Raw genomic sequence first — 19,760 nt, 5'->3', positions numbered from 1 at the left:
GGGTGGATCCCCGGCGGAGTAATCGTCCTGCCCTCCCCCAGCCCCCCAGCAGGGTGTCACCGCTGTCACCAGGAAATCCGCGGCTGTTTCACCACTTCCGAGGAACATCCCGACCCGGGGCGCAGGGAGAGCTGGGACACGCCACACTGCTGTCCCCAAGCCTGCCATCCCTTTGGCACCCAGTGGGCACAGGGTGCTGGATACCGGGATGCCGTTGCCATGGCAATGGGGATGATGATCTCCATCACCTCCTGGTGCCCGGGCTGGCTCAGGCCGGCCCCTGCCTACGTGTCCCTTGTCCCCTGGCTGCGTGGCACATGGACACGGTCTCAGCAGGTCCCTCGCAGTCTGGGCCATCGCAAGCTGCCGCTCCAGCCTCGCCCGTGCCAAGCGCCGGCTGGCACATACGGGGGAGGCTGCGGCGTGGGGGGACGCAAGCGCCGTGGGGCACTGCGGCAGTGGGGCAGGTGGCGGGGCCACCACCCCTCGTCCCACCCCGCCGTGCCGGGGCTCGGCACAGGTGCTGCCGGGGAGGGCTGGGGGCAGAGTGCAGGGTGGTCCCCGGTGCCCGTGGGTGTCAGTGGGGATCGTTCCCGCAGCCAAGCACCCCCCACTCCCATTCAGTGCCACCGCAGCCACTCACGGGGGTAATGGTGGACGAAGTGAGGAGTGGGGGTGTCCTGTGCCATGCGAGGGGTCCCCATCCGTGCTGGCCTGGCTGGGAGGCTGAGCAGTGCCATGTGCTGGGAGGGCACAGCCGGGTGGGCACAGCCCTCCCCGCCTAATAGGCAAACTGGGCGCAGGGGCTTGGCTGCGGTGGGGAGGGGGATGCGGGGGGCGGATGTTGCCATGCTGGTCATGCGTGGGAGCCGCAGCCTCGGCGGAGCCGGGTTGGTGCCAGCCGGGAGCTGGCGGAGGGAAGGGGCCGGGCTGCGGCGCCGCCGGGGATGGGGGCGCGGATGGTGCCCAGGGGACCCCCCCGCCCGTAGTGGGGTGCTGAGCGAGTGCACCGCGGCGCCGAGGTAGGACCTGAACAATGGCCGTGTTGGGAAGAAGGAGGAGGAGGAGGAGGGAAGGGATTTGGGGCTGCCGCACAAAGGGCTGGGGCGAGCACGGGGCTGCGGTGGCCCCCGGGCTGGGGCACGCTCCGGGCACGGTCCCCCGGGCAAACTCCGCGTGTCCCCTGGGGCTCGGGGTTGTGCCGGTGATTGCGCTGCACCCCCGACACCCCCGGTGCCCCTCGCCCAGCAGTGCCCAGCGCCTGGGTACAGTGTGGGTGCACTGTGGGGTGGCACGTCCTGCCCTGGGGTGTGCCGGGGCCAGAGCGGTGCTGCAGGAGGCGGCCCGGCGTGGGTGACCGTGTGGGCTGGGCAAAGGCTGCTGGCCGTGGCCATGGTGCCCGATGATCGCAGAGCAACCGCGGGGGTCCGGTGGCACGACCACCCCAAAGATGCTCCTGGCACCTCCTCGGACCCTTCTGCGCGGCGGGGGGGTGGAGTGCCCGTGTTGCCATGCCGAGCCTCACCGGCTCCCAGGAATGTGCCAGGGGCTGCGTGCCCGCCGGCACGGCCGCTGCCGGGGCAACGCAGGGGTGGGCACCGAGGGGTCCGGGCTCACCGCCTTTGCCCACCCCGCGGTGCAGGGAGCAGCCTGGAGCCCGAGGAGCGCAGCATGGAGCCGCCGGCCGTGCAGGAGGACGAGGAGGAGGAAGAGGAGGAGGGGGCGGTGCCCCTCTCCATGGCGCCCGGCCACGTGGGATGCCAGCTCTTTGGATATGTGGGAATCGAAGCTGTGCTCGACCAGATGAAAATCAAAACCATGAAGACAGGCTTTGAGTTCAACATCATGGTTGTGGGTGAGTGCTGGTCATGGGGTTTGCTCCTGGTTGGGTGGGAACACTGGCTCCAATTTCACCATGCCAGGGGAAATTATGTTTTTAGGGCATTTTAAGGAAATTTGAGTGATTTAAACTGATTTAAGTAGCTAACAATTGAACAGGAATAATATCCCATACCCCGTGGCATAATAATTCTGATAGGTGAGCTCATCCCAACCTCTGAGATGCTCCCAAATGGATATTAAGGGGCCGTTGCCTTGGGGAATAAATTTGTTTGGAAGATAAACCAGACTAGCCCAATCTGGGATGCTCCCAGATGTGTACCAGGGGCCATGACCTCAGGGAGCAAATTTATTCCTGGAATAAAATGTACTATCTCAACCTCTGGGATGCTCCCAAGTGGATACAAAGGGGTTATTATCTTGGGGAAAGAAACTTATTGGGGATAAACCAGAGTCATCCCAACCTCTGGGTTGCTCCCGCATGGATATCAAGATGTTATGGCCCTGGGGGACAAACCAGAGCTGCCGATGTCCCCTCAGGGCAGAGCGGGCTGGGGAAGTCCACCATGGTGAACACCCTCTTCAAGTCCAAGGTGAGCCGCAAATCCTCACAGCCCGGCCAGGAGGAACGTATTCCCAAAACAGTGCAGCTCCAGTCCATCACCCATGGTAAGGTGACCACCATGGGCTCGTGTCCCACCAGCCCTTGGGAGAAGCAGGGGGCTGGGGTGGGGGTCTGAAGCTGTGTTCACAACCTCAAAACATACCCCATGCCTGGTCCCCTGCTTTTCCCCAATGCCTCCTCCCCCCGACTCACCTCTTTGCCCCACAGTCATCGAGGAGAAGGGGGTGAAGATGAAGCTGACGGTGACCGACACACCAGGGTTCGGGGACCAGATCAACAATGAGAACTGGTAGGACACAAGGGGGTGCAGGAGCCCAGCTCTGTGGGTGGCAGTTTGGGGTAGGGGCTGAGCTCAGGTGCTGTCCTTCAACTCGTCATCCTCAGCTGGGACCCCATCATCAAATACATCAATGAGCAGTACGAGAGATACCTGCGAGAGGAGATCCTCATCACCCGCAAGAGGAAGATCCCGGACACTCGGGTCCATGGATGTGTCTACTTTGTGCCCCCCACAGGTCACTGGTGAGTCCCACTCACAGCACCCGTAGGTGATAGGGTCACTATGGGGTGGTTGTGCCACCCTGGGATGATGGTGGGGTCACCCTGAGGTGATGGTGGTGGAGGCACCTCTGGGTGACTCTGGAGTGGTAGTGGTGTGGTCACCCCCTGATGACAGTAGTGGGGTGGTCACTATGGAATGGTTGTGTCACCCTGGCATGATGATTGTGACAGAGACAGGGTATCAGCCTGGGGTGGTAGTGGGGAAGGTCACCTCAGGGTGATGGTGCTGGGATCACCTCAGAGTGACTCTGGGGTGGTAGTGGTGGGGTCACCCCCAATGACAGAGGTGGGGACACCCTGGAGTGACAGCGATCCTTGTCAGGCTGCGCCCGCTGGATCTGGAGTTCATGCGGCGGCTCAGCAAGATCGTTAATGTGGTGCCGGTGATCGCCAAAGCTGACACCCTCACCCTGGAGGAACGGGCAGAATTCAAGCAGCGGGTGAGGACAGGTCCCCAAGGGGCTCCTGGGCTGCCCCATGGCCCCTCCAGCTCTGACTCAAGCCCTGTATCCCACAGATCCAGGAGAACCTGAAGACCCACGCCATCAGCGTGTACCCGCAGGAGGACTTCGACCAGGACCCCGAAGACAGGGCACTGAATGATAGGATTCGTGTGAGTGTCAGGATGCTGGGACAGACGGGCAGCCCTGGGGAGCAGGGTGGGGGACAGGGACCCTGGAGAGCCCAGCAGGTACCCTGGGGACCCCGGGGTGAGCACAGCCTCTGTGCCGACAGGAGAAGATTCCCTTCGCTGTGGTGGGGGCAGACCAGGAGCACCAGGTGAATGGCAAACGGGTGCTGGGCCGCAAGACCAAGTGGGGCATCATTGAAGGTGAGCAGAGCCCCTCACACCCCCAGCCCTCCACAGGCGCAGGGAGCAGCACCCAGAGGTGTGTCCTAGCCTGGGTGGGTGCCACGCTGTGGCAGGTGCTATGGAGCTGTGCTGTGCTCCGGTGGTACCCAGAGCATGCCAGGGTGTGCTGCCCAGGCATCCCAGCACCGCTGAGCCCTCCTGCCGACCCTGCCCCTCTGCCTTGCTTTGCAGTGGAGAACTCAGCACACTGCGAGTTCCCCCTCCTGCGGGACCTGCTGATCCGGTGAGCAGGGGACAGGGTAGGGAGTATTGGAACCCCAAGGGGTGACAGCAGGATGGGGGAGGACATTGACATGATCTCCTTCCTCCTCCTGCCACCCCGGGCAGGTCACACCTGCAGGACCTGAAGGATATCACCCACAACGTCCACTACGAAAGTTATCGCGTGCGGCGGCTGAACGAGAGCAACCAGCTGGGGCTGAGCCCCCTCAATGGGCTGCCAGGCAAGGGCGAGGCCAGCAGCCACCTCTGAGTCACCTTGTGCCCCCCGATCACCACTGAGCCCCATGGCAGTGCCCACCCCTGCCCACCATGGTTGTGCCAGGTACCACCTGCCTGGATTGAAGAGCCCCCCCCCTCCAAGAGCGCCCAGCTGCCCTGACATGGGTCCCTCATCCCCAAGCTCTGCCATGGGCACAGACTCCCAGACCCTTTAAAGGACCCTTTAAAGACATTAAAGGTTAATCCAGAGCCTTCAGCCTTCACCCTCCTGCTGGACTCCCGATTTTTGATGTGCCACCACCCTGCTGTGCTGCTGTAGCTGCTGGGCACTCCCAGACACGCTGCGGAAGTGGAGTGGGGTGTGACTGGGGTGCAAATACCCTCCCCATGGTCACCTCACCCACCCTGCCCAGTGAGTCAGCTGGCACAGCTGGACTTTGAGCCGCTTATCAAGTAGTGGAGGTGCCAGGAGGGGAGCGCAGGTGCCGGAGGGGTGTGGAGATGTCGCCTGCAAGGGTGTGAAGGGGCTACACCCAGCTGTGGCACCCCCCTGTCAGGAGCACTGTACTGGGTGCAGCCCCTGAACCCCTCGGGGGACCCAGTGGGTTCTGCCCCACTGGCTGCCAAACCCTGGTACTTGCCAAGGTGTCGAGGTGGCCCCCCCCGGTATTCTAGGGGTGCATGAAAGGCCCTTTTGTACCTCCTGCTGTGGGCAGGGCTCGGGCTCACTGCCAGGACGGTGGCACATGGTGGCCTCCTGCCCGCTTTGGCCCCACCACGGGGCTCCATGTCACCGCCCTTTGCCCAGCCCCGTGTTAATGATTCACCCACCCCAGCAGCCTCCTGGCGTGGTGGCAGTGCCAGCAGAGCCGGGGGTCCTTGGGTGGCTCAGGAGGGCTGGCCTGCGCTGGCCTGCCCTGCACCCCACCCCTTTTCCCCAGCATCCAGATAAGAGTGGCTGCGGGCAGCACCCATTGCCCAGCGCGGCGTGGGCAGAGAGCGGCCGGACCATGCCTGTGGCCACCACGAACCTCCGCGCCCTGACTTCCTGGGTGGGCATCGCCCGGCTCTCTGCCGTTGTGCTGTCCTGCCTCACCTTCAGCCTGGTGGCCTCCACTGGGCTCTTTGGGGGTCCATACGGGACGTGGTGCATGTTCACGTGGTGCTTCTGCTTCACCGTGACGCTGCTGGTGCTGCTTCTAGAGCTGCTGGAGCTCTACCCCCTGCTGCCTCTCTCCTGGGATGACTTCACCTCGGCTTTCTCCATGCTGGCAGCTCTGATGGTCTTCACGTCCTCGGTGGTCTACCCTGCCACCTTCATCAGCAGCCCCTGCAGCAGCAACCCGTGTGCCCGGCAGGCCGTGGCCACCACCGCCTCCTGCCTCTGCTTCCTCGCCTATGCCATCGAGGTGTCGCTGACCCGCGCCAAGCCAGGGGACATCAGCAGCTTCCTCTCCACTGTGCCTGGGCTCCTCAAGGTCTTTGAAGCCTACGTGGCTTGCCTGATCTTCTCCTTGCTGGATGCATACAGTGGGAAACCTGGGCTGATGTGGTGCGTGGCTGTCTACTCCATCTGCTTCATTTTCACTCTCCTCATCATCATCTTCACCGTCGGCCGCTGCCTCACCTACATTCCCTGCCCGCTGGAGAAGATGCTGGTGGGGTACAACTTCCTGGCCCTGCTGATGTACCTCACTGCCACCATCCTCTGGCCTCTCTACAGTTTCCAGGGACAGAGCCGCCCCAATCCCTGCGGCCCAAACTGCTGGTGGAACAAGCATCTGGGGGTCACCTTCCTCACCATCTTCAACCTCATCGCCTACTTGGTGGACCTGATCTACTCCACCAGGATGGTCTTTTTCAGGGCACCTCCCTAAGGGCTCAGGGCGGGGTGAGGGGTGGTGGGACGCAGCTGGGTGCCGGTGGCAGTGCCGGTGGAGCTGAGGAAGAGGCCGGATGCCTCGGAAAGCTCCTTGTCCCCGTGCTGGAGCGGAGAGCCAGGGGGTGCTCCCAGGGGTGTGCTCAGCCCAGGGCCCTACAGGCTGCAGAGGCAGGGGGGCTGGAGGGGCCATGAGGGGCTCCTGAAACCCCAGAGCTTGAGGGGGCTTTGGGATTAAACTGGGTCATTTTTCACTTGTTTCTGCCTCCTCTTTCTTCCCCTTCCAACTTTCTGCAGGATCCCTGCTGGGATGTGAGAAACTGAGGGGGGGCACCATTGGCCCTGGGAGCCACGGGTGACTTTGGGGAGCACCAGCAGCGCTGTGGGGACACCAGGTTCCAAAAAATCCTTTCTGCTCCTTGTTGACTCAGCACTGGAGTGAAGCAGGGCATGACCAGGAAAAGCCCAACCCGGATGCCTTTTTCTTGGCACCTGCACAGGGCCCTGCCAAACAGGTTTAGGAGGAATGCAGCTGTTGGGGGGGCTGAGAGCCTGCCAGGTACTTGTTACCAGCATGGCCGGGTCCTTGTCACCAACACAGTCATGGCAGTGAGAGTCCTGCTGGGTTTGGCCCCAAACATATAGGCTGGAGTCCCCCTTTGGGGACTGCTGTGGTGTCCCTTCCCTGGGGGAAAATGGGCAGGAGAGTGACTGCTGTCCAGTGCCACCAGAGCTGGGGGTGCTGACACATCACGGGGCGACAGTGATACCACAGGCTGGTGTGTGGGAAGAAGGCAGCAGTGCAGGGCAGGCAGGGGAAGGTGTGCCTGCGGGCAGAGCTCCTGGCACCACACTCCCGGATGTGGGATGGGTGCCCGTGGGGCACCCTGGCAGGCTGTGGGGCCACTGTCCCCACGCTGCTTCTTCTGCCTCTGCTTGTCCTGGCCACAGCCTGGGGCCATCCCTGCTGCCTTAGGGATGCCAGGACCATATCGGGGCACATCACCACTGCCCTGGGACTCACAGAGCGACACAAAGTGGGGTCCCCACCACCAGGAGATGTCACATACTGGCAATCACAAAAGAGCCCACAGGTGCCACGGTGCCTGGGCAGCTGGGACTTCCATGGCCAGTGTCAGGACCACTGCATTGCTGGATCCCAGCAGTGCCAGTGATGGCAACACCACAGGCTCACCTGTTGGGTGTCCCCTTTGCCTGATCTCTGTCCCCACAATGGCCATCACCCGGCACTGATCGGCTACTCCAGGCACACCAGGCAGCAGGGCTGGAGGGAATGGCCGAATTTTGGGAGGAAATAACAGGAAAATGACAGTGGTGAGGCACAGGCCGGTAGAGCACCAGAGCACTGGCTATTGCCAGTGCCCAGGATGATTAGCGGAGGAAATGCCCAGGAAGTGCCCAGGAAATTAGCGGAGGAAGGACGGGAGGCACAGGGAGTGACAGCGGTGTCACTGGTGATGGGCTGTGCTGGTAACGTGTGGCTGTGGATGGAACGTGGGCAGTGCCACGGGGGGACAGGGGCCAGGCGGGCAGCGGGTTGCAGGTGAGTGGCTGGAGGAGCTTTGGGGGTTCCCAGCGGGGGCGCAGCCCAGAAGCCACATCGGGGTGTCTCCCAGCTGGGGCGCACGGCGGTGCTGGGGGACACTGACACGTGGTGGGTGCGGGAAGCCCTGGTGCCGGTCCGTGCCGTGCCAGGGGTGCCCCGGTGCCGGTGTGTGCCGTGCCGCGGTGCTGCTGTCGCTGTCACTGCGGTGCGGTGCCGGGGCTGGTGCCCGTGTGTCCATGGCAGTGTTGCTGTCACTGCGGTGCCAGTGCAGTGCCGGTCCAGGTGAGGTGCCGGTGCCGGTCCAGGTGTTGTGCCGGTGCGGCGCCGGTCCAGGTGCGGTGCCGGTGCGGTGCCGGTGCATTCCTCCCCCTAGGGGTCGGTGTACCGCGGCGCGGGAGGCGGTGCGGGGGGCGGCTCGCTCCTGCGCACGGCCCGGGACGGCCGGGGCACGGCGGCGGCGGCGGCGGTGGAAGCGGGCACCGCCGCGGGCCGGTGAGTGCGGGCAGCGGGGGACGGCGGGGCCCGGCCCGGAGGGGATGCGGTTGCGGACAGCGGTGGGGAAGGGGCGGTTGAGCCCGGCCGGGGGGCTCCTCCTTTTCCACCCGGCGGGGGCTGGTCTGAGCTGCCGGGATGGGGAGGGGAATACTGTGCCCTGCAGTGCTCCGGTGAGTCCCCTCGGGTGTCGCCTCCCTCTGCCCCCGGTGCTGGGGTCCCTGCAACCTGGCACCAGCAGCCGGTCCTGCGCCCTGTCAGCAGGGTGTCCCTGTGTCCCCCAGGGATGCCCCTGTAGCCTCAAATGGCTTTGTGGCCCCAGGACACTCCTGTGTCCCCTGGTACCCCTAAAGATATCCTTGTGTCTTGTTATGACCCTGTACCTCCAAGGATGTCCCTAGGTCCCCAGCTGGACAAGTTGCCTACAGACAAAACCCCATGTCAACCCCCCGTCTGCCCTTCTGAGGCCTGATACCTCACCCAGGATAACTTTCAGGAGGGCCCACATCCCCTCCCTTCTCTGTGGGGCTGGGGGGCACGTCCAGGAGCCCCCTGAGCTGTCCTGATACTCATTCTGGGCATCCCCAACCTTTGCTGGAAAGGGGAGGAAGTGTGACAGCCTGGCAGTGCCATGGCTGGGGTGGGTGCTGGGGGGCAGCCCTAGGCTGGGTGCTGGCTGGCACAGGTGCTGGGGGAAGCCTCGTGGAAGGGGGATCCAGCTCCTGCCCAGGGAAGGGATGTCCTACATCAGGAACATGATCCTCTGCTCCTGGGGAGCACCCCTCAGGAAAGGACAGTGTGGGTACCCAGACGTGGGTCCCCAGGAGTATTCATGCAGGTTGGACCCCATCCTCATGTCCCTACAACCCTCTTGCCACACTGGTTACCACAGTTGGGTGGGGATGTGGCACCCCGAAGGTATGGCACCCTATTTTGGGGGGACACGTGTGCTCCAAGACAGCCACGTAGGGACGCGTTTGTCTGCCTGGCAGGGAAGGGGTTAAGGCCGGGAGAGTTTTGGGGTGCCGGGATGTCCCCAGCAGGGTACACCCAGGCTGCTCCTCGCACGGGTGACCTCACGCCACTGCCATGGCAACGGCTCGTGAAGTCACGGCGAGCGGGGCGGCTGCCGCTAGCGCGGGGTGCTGGGATGGGAGCGTGGGAGGCAGAGGCGCGTCCCCCCCGCTCCGGCTCCCGCGGCCCCCCGGAATGAGCGGTGTCCCCGGCAGCGCCGACGCCTCCGCCTGACCCCCGTGCTGCCCGCCGTGCCCGTGTCACCCTGCCCGTGTCACCATGCTCGTCAAGGAGTACCGCATCTGCATGCCGCTCACCACCGAGGAGGTGAGCGCGGGGCAGCGGGAACCGGGAGTGCCGCGGGCGTCAGGGACACCCCGATGGACGGGTTGTGGGTGGGGATCTCAGAGCAGCGCCGGGGGATCGGTTCCTGCCCTGAGAGGGACACGGTGACCCCTTTGCTCTCTCCTCCTGGCACGGACCGGGGTGTGCTGGGCTCGGGGTGTTCCGTGCGCCGGCCAAGCCGTATTTTAGGGTGCAGGTGGGGGGACATCCCGTCTCTGGGCATGGCGACCTTGGGGCACAGAGCCCGACGGAAAGCACCGGGGCACAGCAGGACCGGGGGATGGACCAGCAGGTGAAGGGCACCGGGGGTTGGGATGCCCATGGCACGACAGAGACCATAAAATCCATCCCTGCTCCGGCAGGGAGCCTGAATGCCATCGGCAAACAGCGCTGACAGCTTGCAGCATCCCTGGACAAAGATTTCTCGTGAGCACCTGGTGCCCACGTTTTGGGGAGCAGGGACCTACAGTGGTGCCCATCCTGGGCAGTGCCATCCCTCCCTTGGTGGCAGCTGGGGAAGGTTTTAATTTAGGCAGAGCGGGGTGGTAAAATCGTGCTGGTGGTTGCGGTGGTGGATGGGATCTTCAGCAGAACAGTCAAACCCATATTGCACAGCTGCATCACCAAATACACATATACATCCTTACGGTTATACATCTGACATACACACATCCCTATATATCATATAGATACACATTTTTTCCCTGACTCCCAGGTAGTTTGCCAAGCAGAAAACCTCCAGGCATTCTGCAAGGCACTGGGAAAGCACAGGGAGAGCAGGATCCAGCCCTGGCCTGGGAGTTGGGGCAGCCTAGGGACACGGGAGGTCACACAGGGTGCTCCAGGAACCCCCTGCCCGCTGCACGGCTCAGGGTCTGCCACCCCTTGCTCCATGCCTCAGTTTCCCCTCTAGGCAGCATGGTCAGCCCCCAGGCTGTGCTGGGTGGCCACCGGGGCTGGTGGCACTGAGGGCGGGCGCTGTGGTTGCAGTACCGCGTGGGGCAGCTCTACACCATCAGCAAGCACAGCCATCAGGAGAGCGAGAAGGGCGAGGGCGTGGAGGTGGTGAAGAACGAGCCCCACGAGGACCCTGTCCACGGCCCCGGCCAGTTCACTGAGAAGCGTGTCCACCTCTCCAGGTGAGCCTGCGGCTCCGGTGATGGGTTCTGGGTGGGCACTGCGGTGGGGGGGCATAGGGAGGCATCCGGATGGCCCCAGCTCTTCCTCCAAAATTCCTGGGGAACCTCCTTCCTGGGTCCTGGACATGCTGCAGTGTGGCTGATTCCCAGGGTTACCTCCATCATTTCCTGGGCTGCCTCCGTCTCCTGGGGTGCACTGACACTGGGGGGCTGCGCTGATCTTGGAGGGCTGCACCCATCTCCCAGGCACCCAACCACTTCAAGGGCTGTGTGTGTGTCTCCCAGTGAGGTTCCCAAGTCCTGGGGTGCACCCATCTTGGGGTCGGCATCCAATTTTGGGAGCTTCCCTTATCTCTCAGGGTGCACCCATCTCCTGGGATGCACTTGTCTTCAGGAGCTGCACTCATCTTTGGGAGCTATGTCCCAGGGTACACCCATTCTAGGGGTTCACCCCCTCTCTGGGGGCCTGCCCTCTTCTCATGGGGTGCACCCACCTCAGGACATGCACCCACCCCTCTCTGGGGGGCACCCACCTCTGGGCCACTGGGTGCCTGGGGGGGCTCGGCAATGCCCTGGCCCTGGGGGTGTCACAGTGGGGCAGTCACTGGCCCCCAGCACCACTGTCCCCATGTCCCCTCAGCTGCCTGTGGGCACGGGCTGCTCCCCACCAGGAGCTGCTGGTGTGAGACGGGTTATTTTTAGCTGCAGCACTCACGATTCCCCTCTCGCCTGAAATTTATTTATAACGCCTGAAAATTAATCAAAACCCACCTCCCGATTCCGCAGGGGGCCTGATCCTGCCGGGATGCTGGGAGGGAATAGGAGCACCTGGGGGCTCAGTCCTGGGGAAGGGGTGAGGGTCCAGGATGGAGGGTGGGTGTTTCTTGGAGAGGGGGTGAGGGTGTCTGGGGAGGAGGTGGGGAACCTGAGGAGGGCATGGGGGCACTGGGGTGGAGATGAGGAGTTTTCACAGATTCCTGTGGGGTCCTGGTATACAGATGAAGGTGCTGGGGAGGTGGCAGGAGTCTCTGGTGGAGGAATGCGGGGGCACTGGGGAGGATCCTGGGGAAGCGACAGGGGTCCCTGAGGGTGTTGTGAGGTGCAGGTGAGGGTCTTGAGGTGCAGGTGAAGGTCCCTGGAGGCATCCTGGAGTGGAGGGGAAGGTGCCTGGTGGGGAGCTGGGGCAGTGGTGAGGGTTCTCGGGAGGTGACAGGGTTCCCTGGGGGTGTCCCAAGGTGCACATGACAGTGTTGGAATGCAGATGCAGGTGCTGAGGAGGTGGCAGTGGTTCCTGGGAGAGGTGCTGGGATGCAGATGAGGGTCTTGAGGTGCAGGTGAGGGTCCCTGCGTGCATCCTGGAGTGGAGGTGAGGGTCCTAGATAGCAGGTGGAGCTCCTGGAGTGGGAATGGGGCTCCCAGAGCTGGGCTGTGTTTGGCAGTGCAGGGCTGGGTGGCACCAACCATGCCCTGTCTCCTGACATGGTCCCCACAGCAAACTGCCAAGCTGGGCACGGGCCGTGACCCCCCGCATCTTCTACATCACTGAGAAGGCCTGGAACTACTACCCCTACACCATCACAGGTGAGCCCCAGTCAGGGCGTGGCACGGGCACCTCCAGGCACCCTGTCCCTGCCCAGCAGTGCAGGAACTGCCCTAAGTCTCACTGCTCCCTCTCTCCCTTGTGATATCACCCGGTGATGCCACCCTGTGATGCCGATGTGCCACGATGCCCCTGCAGAGTACACGGTAAGGAAGTGGCATGGGACAGGTTGACAGGCTGGGAAGGGGGTGCTGGTGGGGCGTTTTTGGGGGCGGGTGTCTTTTGGGACAGGCATCCTTTGGGGGTGGGTGTCCCTCAGCATAGGTGTCACCATGGTGGGTGGCCCTTGAGTGGATGTCCTTAGGGCTGGGCATCCCTCAGGGTAAGTGTCCCTTAGGGTTCGGATTTCCTTGGGGGTGGGAGTCTCCTGGAGAGGGTGTCCTTGTGGCTGACTGTTCCTTGAGGATGATCCTCCTTGGAGGTGGGTGACCCTCAGGGCTGGGTGTCCTTTGGATGTGTGTCCCTCAGGATCAGGGTCCTTGGACTGAGCATCTTTTGGGGATGGGCATCCTTGGGGGTAGGGCATCCTCAGGGTGGGTGTCCTTCAGGGTGGGCATCCCTGGGAGTGGCGTCCCTCAGGACAGGTGTCCCTCGGGGCCCAGCTGACAGCCACTCCCTGCAGTGCTCCTTCCTGCCCAAGTTCTCCATCTACATCGAGACCAAGTACGAGGACAACTGTGGGGACAGCGAGAATGTGAGTGTGCACTGCAGCTGAGATCCGGCAAACTCATCACTTTATGACTCACCCGTGTCACTCACCCTCCCTGCCCTCCCCAGATCTTCCACAGTGACAAAATCCTGGGTGACCACGAGGTCTCTTTCCTGGACATCGCCTTCGACGAGATCCCTGAGCGCTACTACCGCAGCCTGGAGGTACCATTGCTAGGGACTTGGGAGCTCCCTCAGGCCACCCCCTTGTCTCCTGTCCCAGGGGGGAACCACGACCCTGATTTTCCCCATCCCCCCAGGACCCCCGTTTCTTCAGCTCGGCCAAGACGGGCCGGGGGCCACTGCGGGAGGGCTGGCGCCAGCACACCAAGCCCATCATGTGCTCGTACAAACTGGTGAGCGTCAAGTTCGAGGTGTGGGGGCTGCAGACACGGGTGGAGCAGTTCGTGCACAAGGTGAGGGGGGCCCAAGGGGGTTCGGGGGGCACTGGGGGGGGCAGTGACAAGGTGATGATTCCCGTGGTGTTGCAGGTGATCCGGGACATCCTGCTGATTGGGCACCGGCAGGCTTTCGCCTGGGTGGACGAGTGGTGCGGTGAGTCCGTGGGGTCACCCTGGCGCTGTGGGGAAGGGGGCACACAGTGCCCATGGAGGGAGGGGCTGCAGGTCTAACTGCTGATGCCACTGACCCCACCACAGCTCCTGCTCTTCCTCTGCCTGCACTGCTGCCTGCACTGCTGCCTGCACTGCCTGCACTGCCTGCTCCCCCCTGCCTGCAAACCTGCATGCTGCACGCTCCCCTGCACGCTTAGGCAGGACAGGGAGAGTGGTCCCAGTACCCTCCTGTGCTGCCTGCACCCGCATTCCAGCAGGGACACACGCTGCAGGCGGCTGCCACGTGCGGGCACGGGGTCGGGAGCCCCGGGTTTGGTGACAGCCTGGCCATCCCGGTGAGCGGCTCTCTGCCTTCCAGACATGTCCCTGGAAGAGGTCCGGGCCTTCGAGACTCAGATGCAAGTTGCCACAAACCAAAAGCTGGGGAGTCAGCACCCCTAAGCCCCTCTGCCTGCCGGGGATGGACAACCCGGACCCCGCCTTGCTGCCTGGGGTGGGTGCAGGCAGGGGGACTTGTGTCCCCCCTGCACCCCGCGGCGGAGTGTCACCTGTCCCAGCTGCCCTCCCTGCGTTGTGCCCTGCCTGCACTGCCTGCGCTGCCTGTCCGTCCCTTCTCCTCTGCTGGCTGGGCTGGCGCTGGAGTTGAGGAGCTGGCTGTGCTGCCCAGCAACCCCGTCCCTGCCCATCCCCCTGTCCCGAGTCCCTGTCCCCTTCCTGTTCCCCAGTCCGGTGGGGAGCCGGGTCCCGGGGCGCAGGCTGCCCCGGGATGAGGGGGTGCCGAGCGGCCCCAAGCCCGGCTGTGCTCGGCAGGGATGACGATGGAGGAGGTGCGGCGCTACGAGCAGGAGACGCAGGAGGCCACCAACGAGCTCATCGGCCTGGTGGCACCGGCCATCTCGGTCAGCGAGGTGGGGCAGCCCACGGCCACGCACTCGGCCCCTGCCAGCGCCCCCTCCACCCCCCTCAGCGACGAGGCCCCCGAGTTCCTGGCTCCCCCCAAGACTCGCCCACGGAAGAAGTCGGCTCCGGAGACCCTGACGCTGCCCGCGCTGCGGGAACGCGCTGGTGCCGAGTGACGCCGGCAGCGCCACTCCGTGCTGGACTGTGCCAGCTGTGCCGCCCACCCCGGCCCCGCCGACAGGCGCAGAGCCCAGGGAGAGACCCGGGCCCGCTGTCAGGGCGCTGGCAGCCCTGGGGTATTCTGGCCTCCCTGAGCCACCGTGGGTGCCCACACAGGTCAGTGCCACCACTGCCATGCCAGACTCGCTGGTGGCACCAGGAGGGAACGCCAGGCCAGCGCGGCCCCCCGGCAGTGTCGGGTGATGCCGCGGGTGCTGCTTCCTTCGACTCCACCCGCCCCGGTATCCGCAAGGGCCACCGAGGCTGGCGAGCAGGTGGGAGGTGCCAGGCTGGAGCAGTGCCCTGCAGGGTAGGCACCAGCGTGGGAGCACAGTGAGGGTGACACTGACAGCCAAGTGCGGGGCTGGGGCTCCCCACCGGACCCCTAGGGGCTGCACAGCCCCGCGCAGTCCGGGTCCCCTTCGCTGTCCCTCCAGAGGCCGTGACTGCTCGAGGGGAACTGGGGTGGGCTCAGCCCCTCATTTCTTTAGGAAAACAAAGGCCTTTTTGAAAATAAAGCTCGAGACACGGCACTGGTTGCTGGTATTTATTTATCTGGTGCTGTGGAAGAGTGCCATGCCTATGCTGGGGCGCTGCATCCCCCAAATCTGCATGTGTCCAGTGAGGGATTTCTGGATCATTGATCCCAGGATGTGGAAACGGGGTCCTGGATGGGTACTGAGGCTCTGGAGCTCGGGTGGTCAGGCAGGAATCAGCCCAGCCCTGGGCCAATACCCCCAGCCACAGCAGAAGCACTGGGCTCTCCTCCCTGCCAGCCATCATCATCCTCCAGCTCCTCGGCCCTCAGCACAGCCTCTGCTCCCAGCAGGGCAATGTAGTGGGAGCTGCAGTAGACGGGTGGCTTGTTGGGGCTCGAGTACACCTGCTCAGGCCGCAGTGAGGCAAAGGGGTTGCTGGCATAGCCCACAATGTGCGTCTCGAGCTCCACAAGGATCTGCAGGGAGGCCTTCAGCTCCTGCTCACTGCCAGGAGAGAGGACAGGCACTGTCAGTGGGTGTTTGTGCTTGTTCACCAGGGTGGTGGGGCTGTGCTCACCTGTACACAGTGAAGAGCACGGGCAGGCGATAGTCCCGCAGCAGCAGCAGGGTGGGCAGCCAGCCTGCCAGCAGGTCTGGGCAAGCATGGAAACCTGTGGGGACACAGCCGTGAGAGTTCCACCTCTTTCCCATCCCACCCTGGCCCTGGGGAAAGCTGGCTCCAACTGCATCCACTCTGTGCTGGACATCTCAGAATATGCAGTGAGTTTGGCAACCCTCAGTAAGGTGGGGTCTGGCTCTCCACCAGGATGTAGGGCAACCCAAACTCTACGTCCTGGGCTAAGCCATAGCACCAAGACCTGAAGGGATCTGTTTCACCTGCAGGTGGGTGACACAGGCAGGACAGAGTGCCTGGTTGGGAGACAAGGCAGCCATGTCCCAAGGTGTCACCCCAGCTGCCCATTGTGCTTTGGTGCAAAGCCCTAGGCATGTCCCAGGCCATCTTCAGGCTCAGCCCCAGGTACTGACAGGGTGCTCAGGGCAGTCCCTGAGCCCAAAGTGCCCTGTGGATGGGCATCCCGGCAGTGGGGTGTGAGGGTCTGACCCTCCATGGTGCAGGCACTTACCTGGGTGAAAGCCCACCACCAGGTCAGGAGGGGCAGCCAGCTTGGTTTCCACGTGGCTTTCCCAGAAGTCATGGTAGAGCCCCTTGTAGCTACTGAGGTAGACTCTTCCCCGGGGTGCCAGCGTGGTCAGGGGTGGCCTCATGATGGGTCCATCCACCACGTCCACGCCCACCATCACCATCTCCATGCCCTGGTGCCCCGGGAACATCTTCGTCAGCTCGTCGTAGTCTGTCAGCCGTGTGTTGAGGGTCTCCACGTGGGAAGCCCCGACCACGTGCACGGTGAGGGGCCTGGTGAGGGGGTCAATGCCGAAAAGCCGCAGTCCCAGGCCGATGGTGAGTGGCCGCGAGTGGAAGTCAGTGACCAGGCGCCGGATGGATTCCCGCAGCTCCGCATCCTCCGGCCGGGGCTTCCCGGCGTTGGCCCAGAGCAGAGTCATGTACCGCCCGGCCACGATGGCACCCAGCTTCTCCTCCAGCTGCTCCTGCATGGAGAACCAGTCCTCCCAGCCCTTCACGTCCTGGGCAGGTTTTGTCCAGGTCTCCGTGGGAAATGGGATGTCTCCTGGGGAGTCAGGAGAAGGTTGGAGGGTACAGTGGTGGTGCCACAGGCCAGGCTGCCTGTCCCACCTGTGCTGTGGGGCTGGAGAATGGACACTGCATCCCACCATGGCACCTGTGCAGCCTGGGATGGGGTTCAGGCAGGCCCGAGGGGACACATGCCCTACCTGTGAAGACAAGCCACTCCACCAGTCTGTCCAGGGCCACCAGCTTCAGCTTCTTGCAGAATTTCTTGTGCAGTGGCCAGTTGGCACGTTGGCACGCCATGCCGCAGTAGTACACATTTTGGCACCTGGGCAGACAGGCAGCATGCCCAGCCATGGGGAGGGGGAGCACAATCCAGCCCACCAAGCCTGGCTCCCTGCCACCCCCTCTCTGGGTTGTGTCACTGTTCTGGGGGTGCCCTGTGGCTGGAGGCGGGCACTCCAGGGACAGACACCCCCTCACTTCATCCCAGCAATCAGGCTAGAAGTAAGGGATGCCATCAGACCATCCCGGTGCCATCAGACCATCTCCACCATACCTTTTGCAACGCCGGAGGCTTCTGGGGTCTGGGAGGGCATCAGGGAGCTTCTTGCACTCAACACAAAACTTGAAGGTATCCTCCATCTTCTGAAACATGTCAAAATATGTCCGGATGCCAAAATCGCTGCCGCTCTTCCTCCCATCCATGGCAGACCTGCAGATGTCAGAGGGTGAGCAGAATCCAGCCCACTGCCACATCTCTGGGGCTGATGTCCTCTCTCTGAGGCTGCCAAGACTTTTAACTCCAGCCAGGAGCATCCAGGCCTAGGCGGGGACAGGGAGACAGGCACCCTGGAGGGGTCCATCGAGGAGCCCATCAGAACTCCCTGTGGGCTGAGCCTGGAGGGTGGGATGAGCCATGGGAGTTGCTCCAGCTGCTGGGAGACACCCGGGATGCTCCTCCCGGAGGGGAGAGGGTGTGTGTCGGGGGGGGATTAGGCACCCATGGGTACTCACTCACTTGTAGTCCTCGTAGCTCTTCATGTTGAGCTTCTGCAGGATGACGTGGGACAGCCCCGGCACGTTGCGGTCCATGGCCTGGAAGCCCAACGAGTCCACGTCCGGAGCCCTGGCCACTGGCTCCTCCGGGGCCTTCTTGGAGCGGCCGGTTTTGGGGGCAGCGCCTTCTTTTGGCTGGGCTGTGGTGGCTGCAGGAGAGAGGGGTGCGGGCGAGGAGGCCGGTCCGGGGGTCCCCGGGTGCTGCCGGGGTCCCCCGCGCCGCCCGCCACCCCCACGGCGCCTCCGGCCCGCCATCCCGCTCCTATCCCGATAGTGCCGGGAAATCCCGGGCAGTCCCAGCGCCTTGTCCGTCCCCTCGTCCTGTCCCCGGCTGAGCTCAAATGTCAGCCCCGAGAGCCGGCGGTGCAGACGGCCGTGGCCCCTTGGAATCGGATAGCGGAGCTATTCTGGGCATCCCCTCCCCGGGAACGGGCCAACCCGCTCCGGGGGTCCGGCTCCCGCCCCAGAAGCCGCGCTGGTGGCAGTGGGGTACCCTGAAACTCTGTGGCGTCCCGCACTGCAAACCTTCGGGGAGCTCGGGGGGCCGCCCAAGCCCCTGGGACCGCTCTGTCACCATAAGGACACAAAGTCACTGCCCCAGCCCCCTGCCATGGGTTCCCCACTCCAGCCCGGCTTGAGGGGACCCCCCCGCTCAGGGTCCCCACCGGGGTGTGAGGGAGTGCCTGGGTGGCCACCACGGCCTGTGCCAGCCGGGGCGGAGGCCAGCAGTGGGCTCCGGCAGCAGCCGGGCACACCAGGCTGCAAAGGGTGACCTGATGGCCGTAAAGCACCGGCAGCTCGCACGGGACGCCTCGGAGGAACCCCCGCCCCACCGGGGACTAGTGAGGGCTGCCCACACCCATCATGGCGGCGGCCGCGGCCGCGGCCTCACGGGCACGCCCCCAACCCGCGGGGCTGGGCCGGGGTCCCGCGAGGTTTCGGGGTCCTGCGGGAGCAGCCCCGTCGCTGTGGTGACGGGACGCGAGCCCTCCGCCGAGTCGGGGAAGCCACAGGTTCGAGCCCCGGCACCCCGCGGTGCCCCTCGGGCTCCCGTGAGGGGCCGCAGGATCCCCCCAGGGCGGGAGGACCTTCAAAGTGTCGGTGAGGGGCTGCAGGACCATTCTGGGGCGGGAGAATCGCCAGGCCTGTGGGTGAGGGGCTTCTGGAGACCCCCGAGTCAGCAGAGCAGCTAGGCCCGTGGGTCAGGGTCTGTAGGTGCACCCCAGCTCGGGAAGACCCCCGGAACCTTTGGTGAGTGGCTGCAGGACCGTTCTGGTGCAGGAGAACGTCCAGGTCTGTGGGTGAGGGGCTGCAGGACCATTCTGGGGCAGGAGAACGTCCAGGTCTGTGGGTGAGGGGCTGCTGGAGACCCCCGGGTTGGGAAGACCCCTGGGACCATTGGTGAGGAGACGCAGGAGCACACCAGGGTGAGAGGAGCCCTGAGCCCATCATTGCTTCCCTGAGGGGGCTGCCAGGCCCTGTGGAGCCCTGAGGGAATCCTGAGGGATTCATGAACTACTGGAGCAGAGATGGAGCCAGGTCCCCATGGCATTTGGGAGCCAGGAGGGGATGGGCTGATGGCTGCTGGCCTTTGGTCCATGGGGTCACCATTAACTTAAAAAGGGAGTAAAAGAGAGCCAGGGATGTACTGGGAGCCAAGGGCAGCCTGGCACAACAAACCTTTCCTGGGAGCTGCAGCTGGGTGAAGCTCACAGAGATGGATAATTTTCACATTACATTTTTCCCAATCCTCCCCCTGCACCTCGTGAGAGATT

General features: G+C 63.9%; 5 protein-coding genes across 6 annotated transcripts; 3 read left to right on the top strand and 2 right to left on the bottom strand.

Moving 5' to 3' along the window:
- Positions 1-1,668: 1,668 nt before the first annotated feature.
- SEPTIN12 (septin 12) lies at positions 1,669-4,719 on the top strand. 2 transcript variants are annotated; one of them, XM_062503905.1, is made up of 9 exons: positions 1,669-1,855; positions 2,380-2,508; positions 2,672-2,753; positions 2,849-2,986; positions 3,348-3,465; positions 3,543-3,638; positions 3,761-3,857; positions 4,071-4,122; positions 4,227-4,719. In XM_062503905.1, the coding sequence occupies exons 1-9, from the start codon at positions 1,672-1,674 to the stop codon at positions 4,369-4,371; spliced, it is 1,041 nt and encodes a 346-aa protein (XP_062359889.1). In that variant the 5' UTR covers positions 1,669-1,671; the 3' UTR covers positions 4,372-4,719. The 2 variants fall into 2 exon arrangements, with proteins under 2 accessions (XP_062359889.1, XP_062359888.1); XM_062503904.1 differs by having other exon boundaries at positions 1,709-1,855; positions 3,543-3,644; positions 3,764-3,857.
- A 302-nt stretch (positions 4,720-5,021) lies between these two features.
- LOC134050629 (myeloid-associated differentiation marker homolog) lies at positions 5,022-6,217 on the top strand. The gene is given in 3 exon segments (XM_062503808.1): positions 5,022-5,090; positions 5,092-5,238; positions 5,240-6,217. Coding segments are annotated over 3 exon segments (1,194 nt in total).
- Positions 6,218-7,688: 1,471 nt separating this feature from the next.
- Positions 7,689-8,786, bottom strand: LOC134050340 (basic proline-rich protein-like). The gene is made up of 2 exons (XM_062503350.1): positions 8,754-8,786; positions 7,689-8,408 (listed from the first exon to the last, which is right to left on the bottom strand). Exons 1-2 carry the CDS (start codon positions 8,784-8,786, stop codon positions 7,689-7,691), a joined length of 753 nt encoding a protein of 250 aa, XP_062359334.1.
- A 581-nt stretch (positions 8,787-9,367) lies between these two features.
- LOC134050675 (cytoplasmic phosphatidylinositol transfer protein 1-like) lies at positions 9,368-14,735 on the top strand. The gene is given in 11 exon segments (XM_062503903.1): positions 9,368-9,469; positions 9,472-9,569; positions 9,571-9,619; positions 10,628-10,776; positions 12,269-12,357; positions 12,515-12,522; positions 12,999-13,070; positions 13,154-13,249; positions 13,345-13,500; positions 13,576-13,639; positions 14,470-14,735. Coding segments are annotated over 11 exon segments (1,149 nt in total).
- A 755-nt stretch (positions 14,736-15,490) lies between these two features.
- Positions 15,491-18,240, bottom strand: MSS51 (MSS51 mitochondrial translational activator). The gene is made up of 6 exons (XM_062503880.1): positions 17,948-18,240; positions 17,486-17,641; positions 17,130-17,254; positions 16,403-16,966; positions 15,835-15,928; positions 15,491-15,761 (listed from the first exon to the last, which is right to left on the bottom strand). Exons 1-6 carry the CDS (start codon positions 18,238-18,240, stop codon positions 15,491-15,493), a joined length of 1,503 nt encoding a protein of 500 aa, XP_062359864.1.
- Positions 18,241-19,760: the final 1,520 nt, after the last annotated feature.

This window comes from Cinclus cinclus, chromosome 16, assembly GCF_963662255.1.
Source record: "Cinclus cinclus chromosome 16, bCinCin1.1, whole genome shotgun sequence".
Lineage (NCBI taxonomy): Eukaryota > Metazoa > Chordata > Aves > Passeriformes > Cinclidae > Cinclus > Cinclus cinclus.
This window is presented reverse-complemented; position numbering and strand designations above follow the sequence as displayed.

What these genes read in the sequence shown, in the direction of transcription:
- SEPTIN12 (XM_062503905.1), top strand. Translation starts at nt 1,672, where the DNA reads ATGGAGCCGCCGGCCGTGCAGGAGGACGAGGAGGAGGAAGAGGAGGAG. An exon ending in GGGCAGAATTCAAGCAGCGG is followed by an intron (nt 3,466 to 3,542) that starts GTGAGGACAGGT and finishes TGTATCCCACAG; the next exon opens with ATCCAGGAGAACCTGAAGAC. An exon ending in CACTGAATGATAGGATTCGT is followed by an intron (nt 3,639 to 3,760) that starts GTGAGTGTCAGG and finishes CTGTGCCGACAG; the next exon opens with GAGAAGATTCCCTTCGCTGT.
- LOC134050340 (XM_062503350.1), bottom strand. Translation starts at nt 8,786, where the DNA reads ATGTGGGCCCTCCTGAAAGTTATCCTGGGTGAG. An exon ending in TGAAAGTTATCCTGGGTGAG is followed by an intron (nt 8,409 to 8,753) that starts GTATCAGGCCTC and finishes CCATCCCGGCAG; the next exon opens with CTCAGACCAGCCCCCGCCGG.
- MSS51 (XM_062503880.1), bottom strand. Translation starts at nt 18,240, where the DNA reads ATGGCGGGCCGGAGGCGCCGTGGGGGTGGCGGGCGGCGCGGGGGACCC. An exon ending in AGCCTCCGGCGTTGCAAAAG is followed by an intron (nt 17,255 to 17,485) that starts GTATGGTGGAGA and finishes CTGTCTGCCCAG; the next exon opens with GTGCCAAAATGTGTACTACT. An exon ending in GGTGGTGGGCTTTCACCCAG is followed by an intron (nt 15,929 to 16,402) that starts GTAAGTGCCTGC and finishes GTGTCCCCACAG; the next exon opens with GTTTCCATGCTTGCCCAGAC.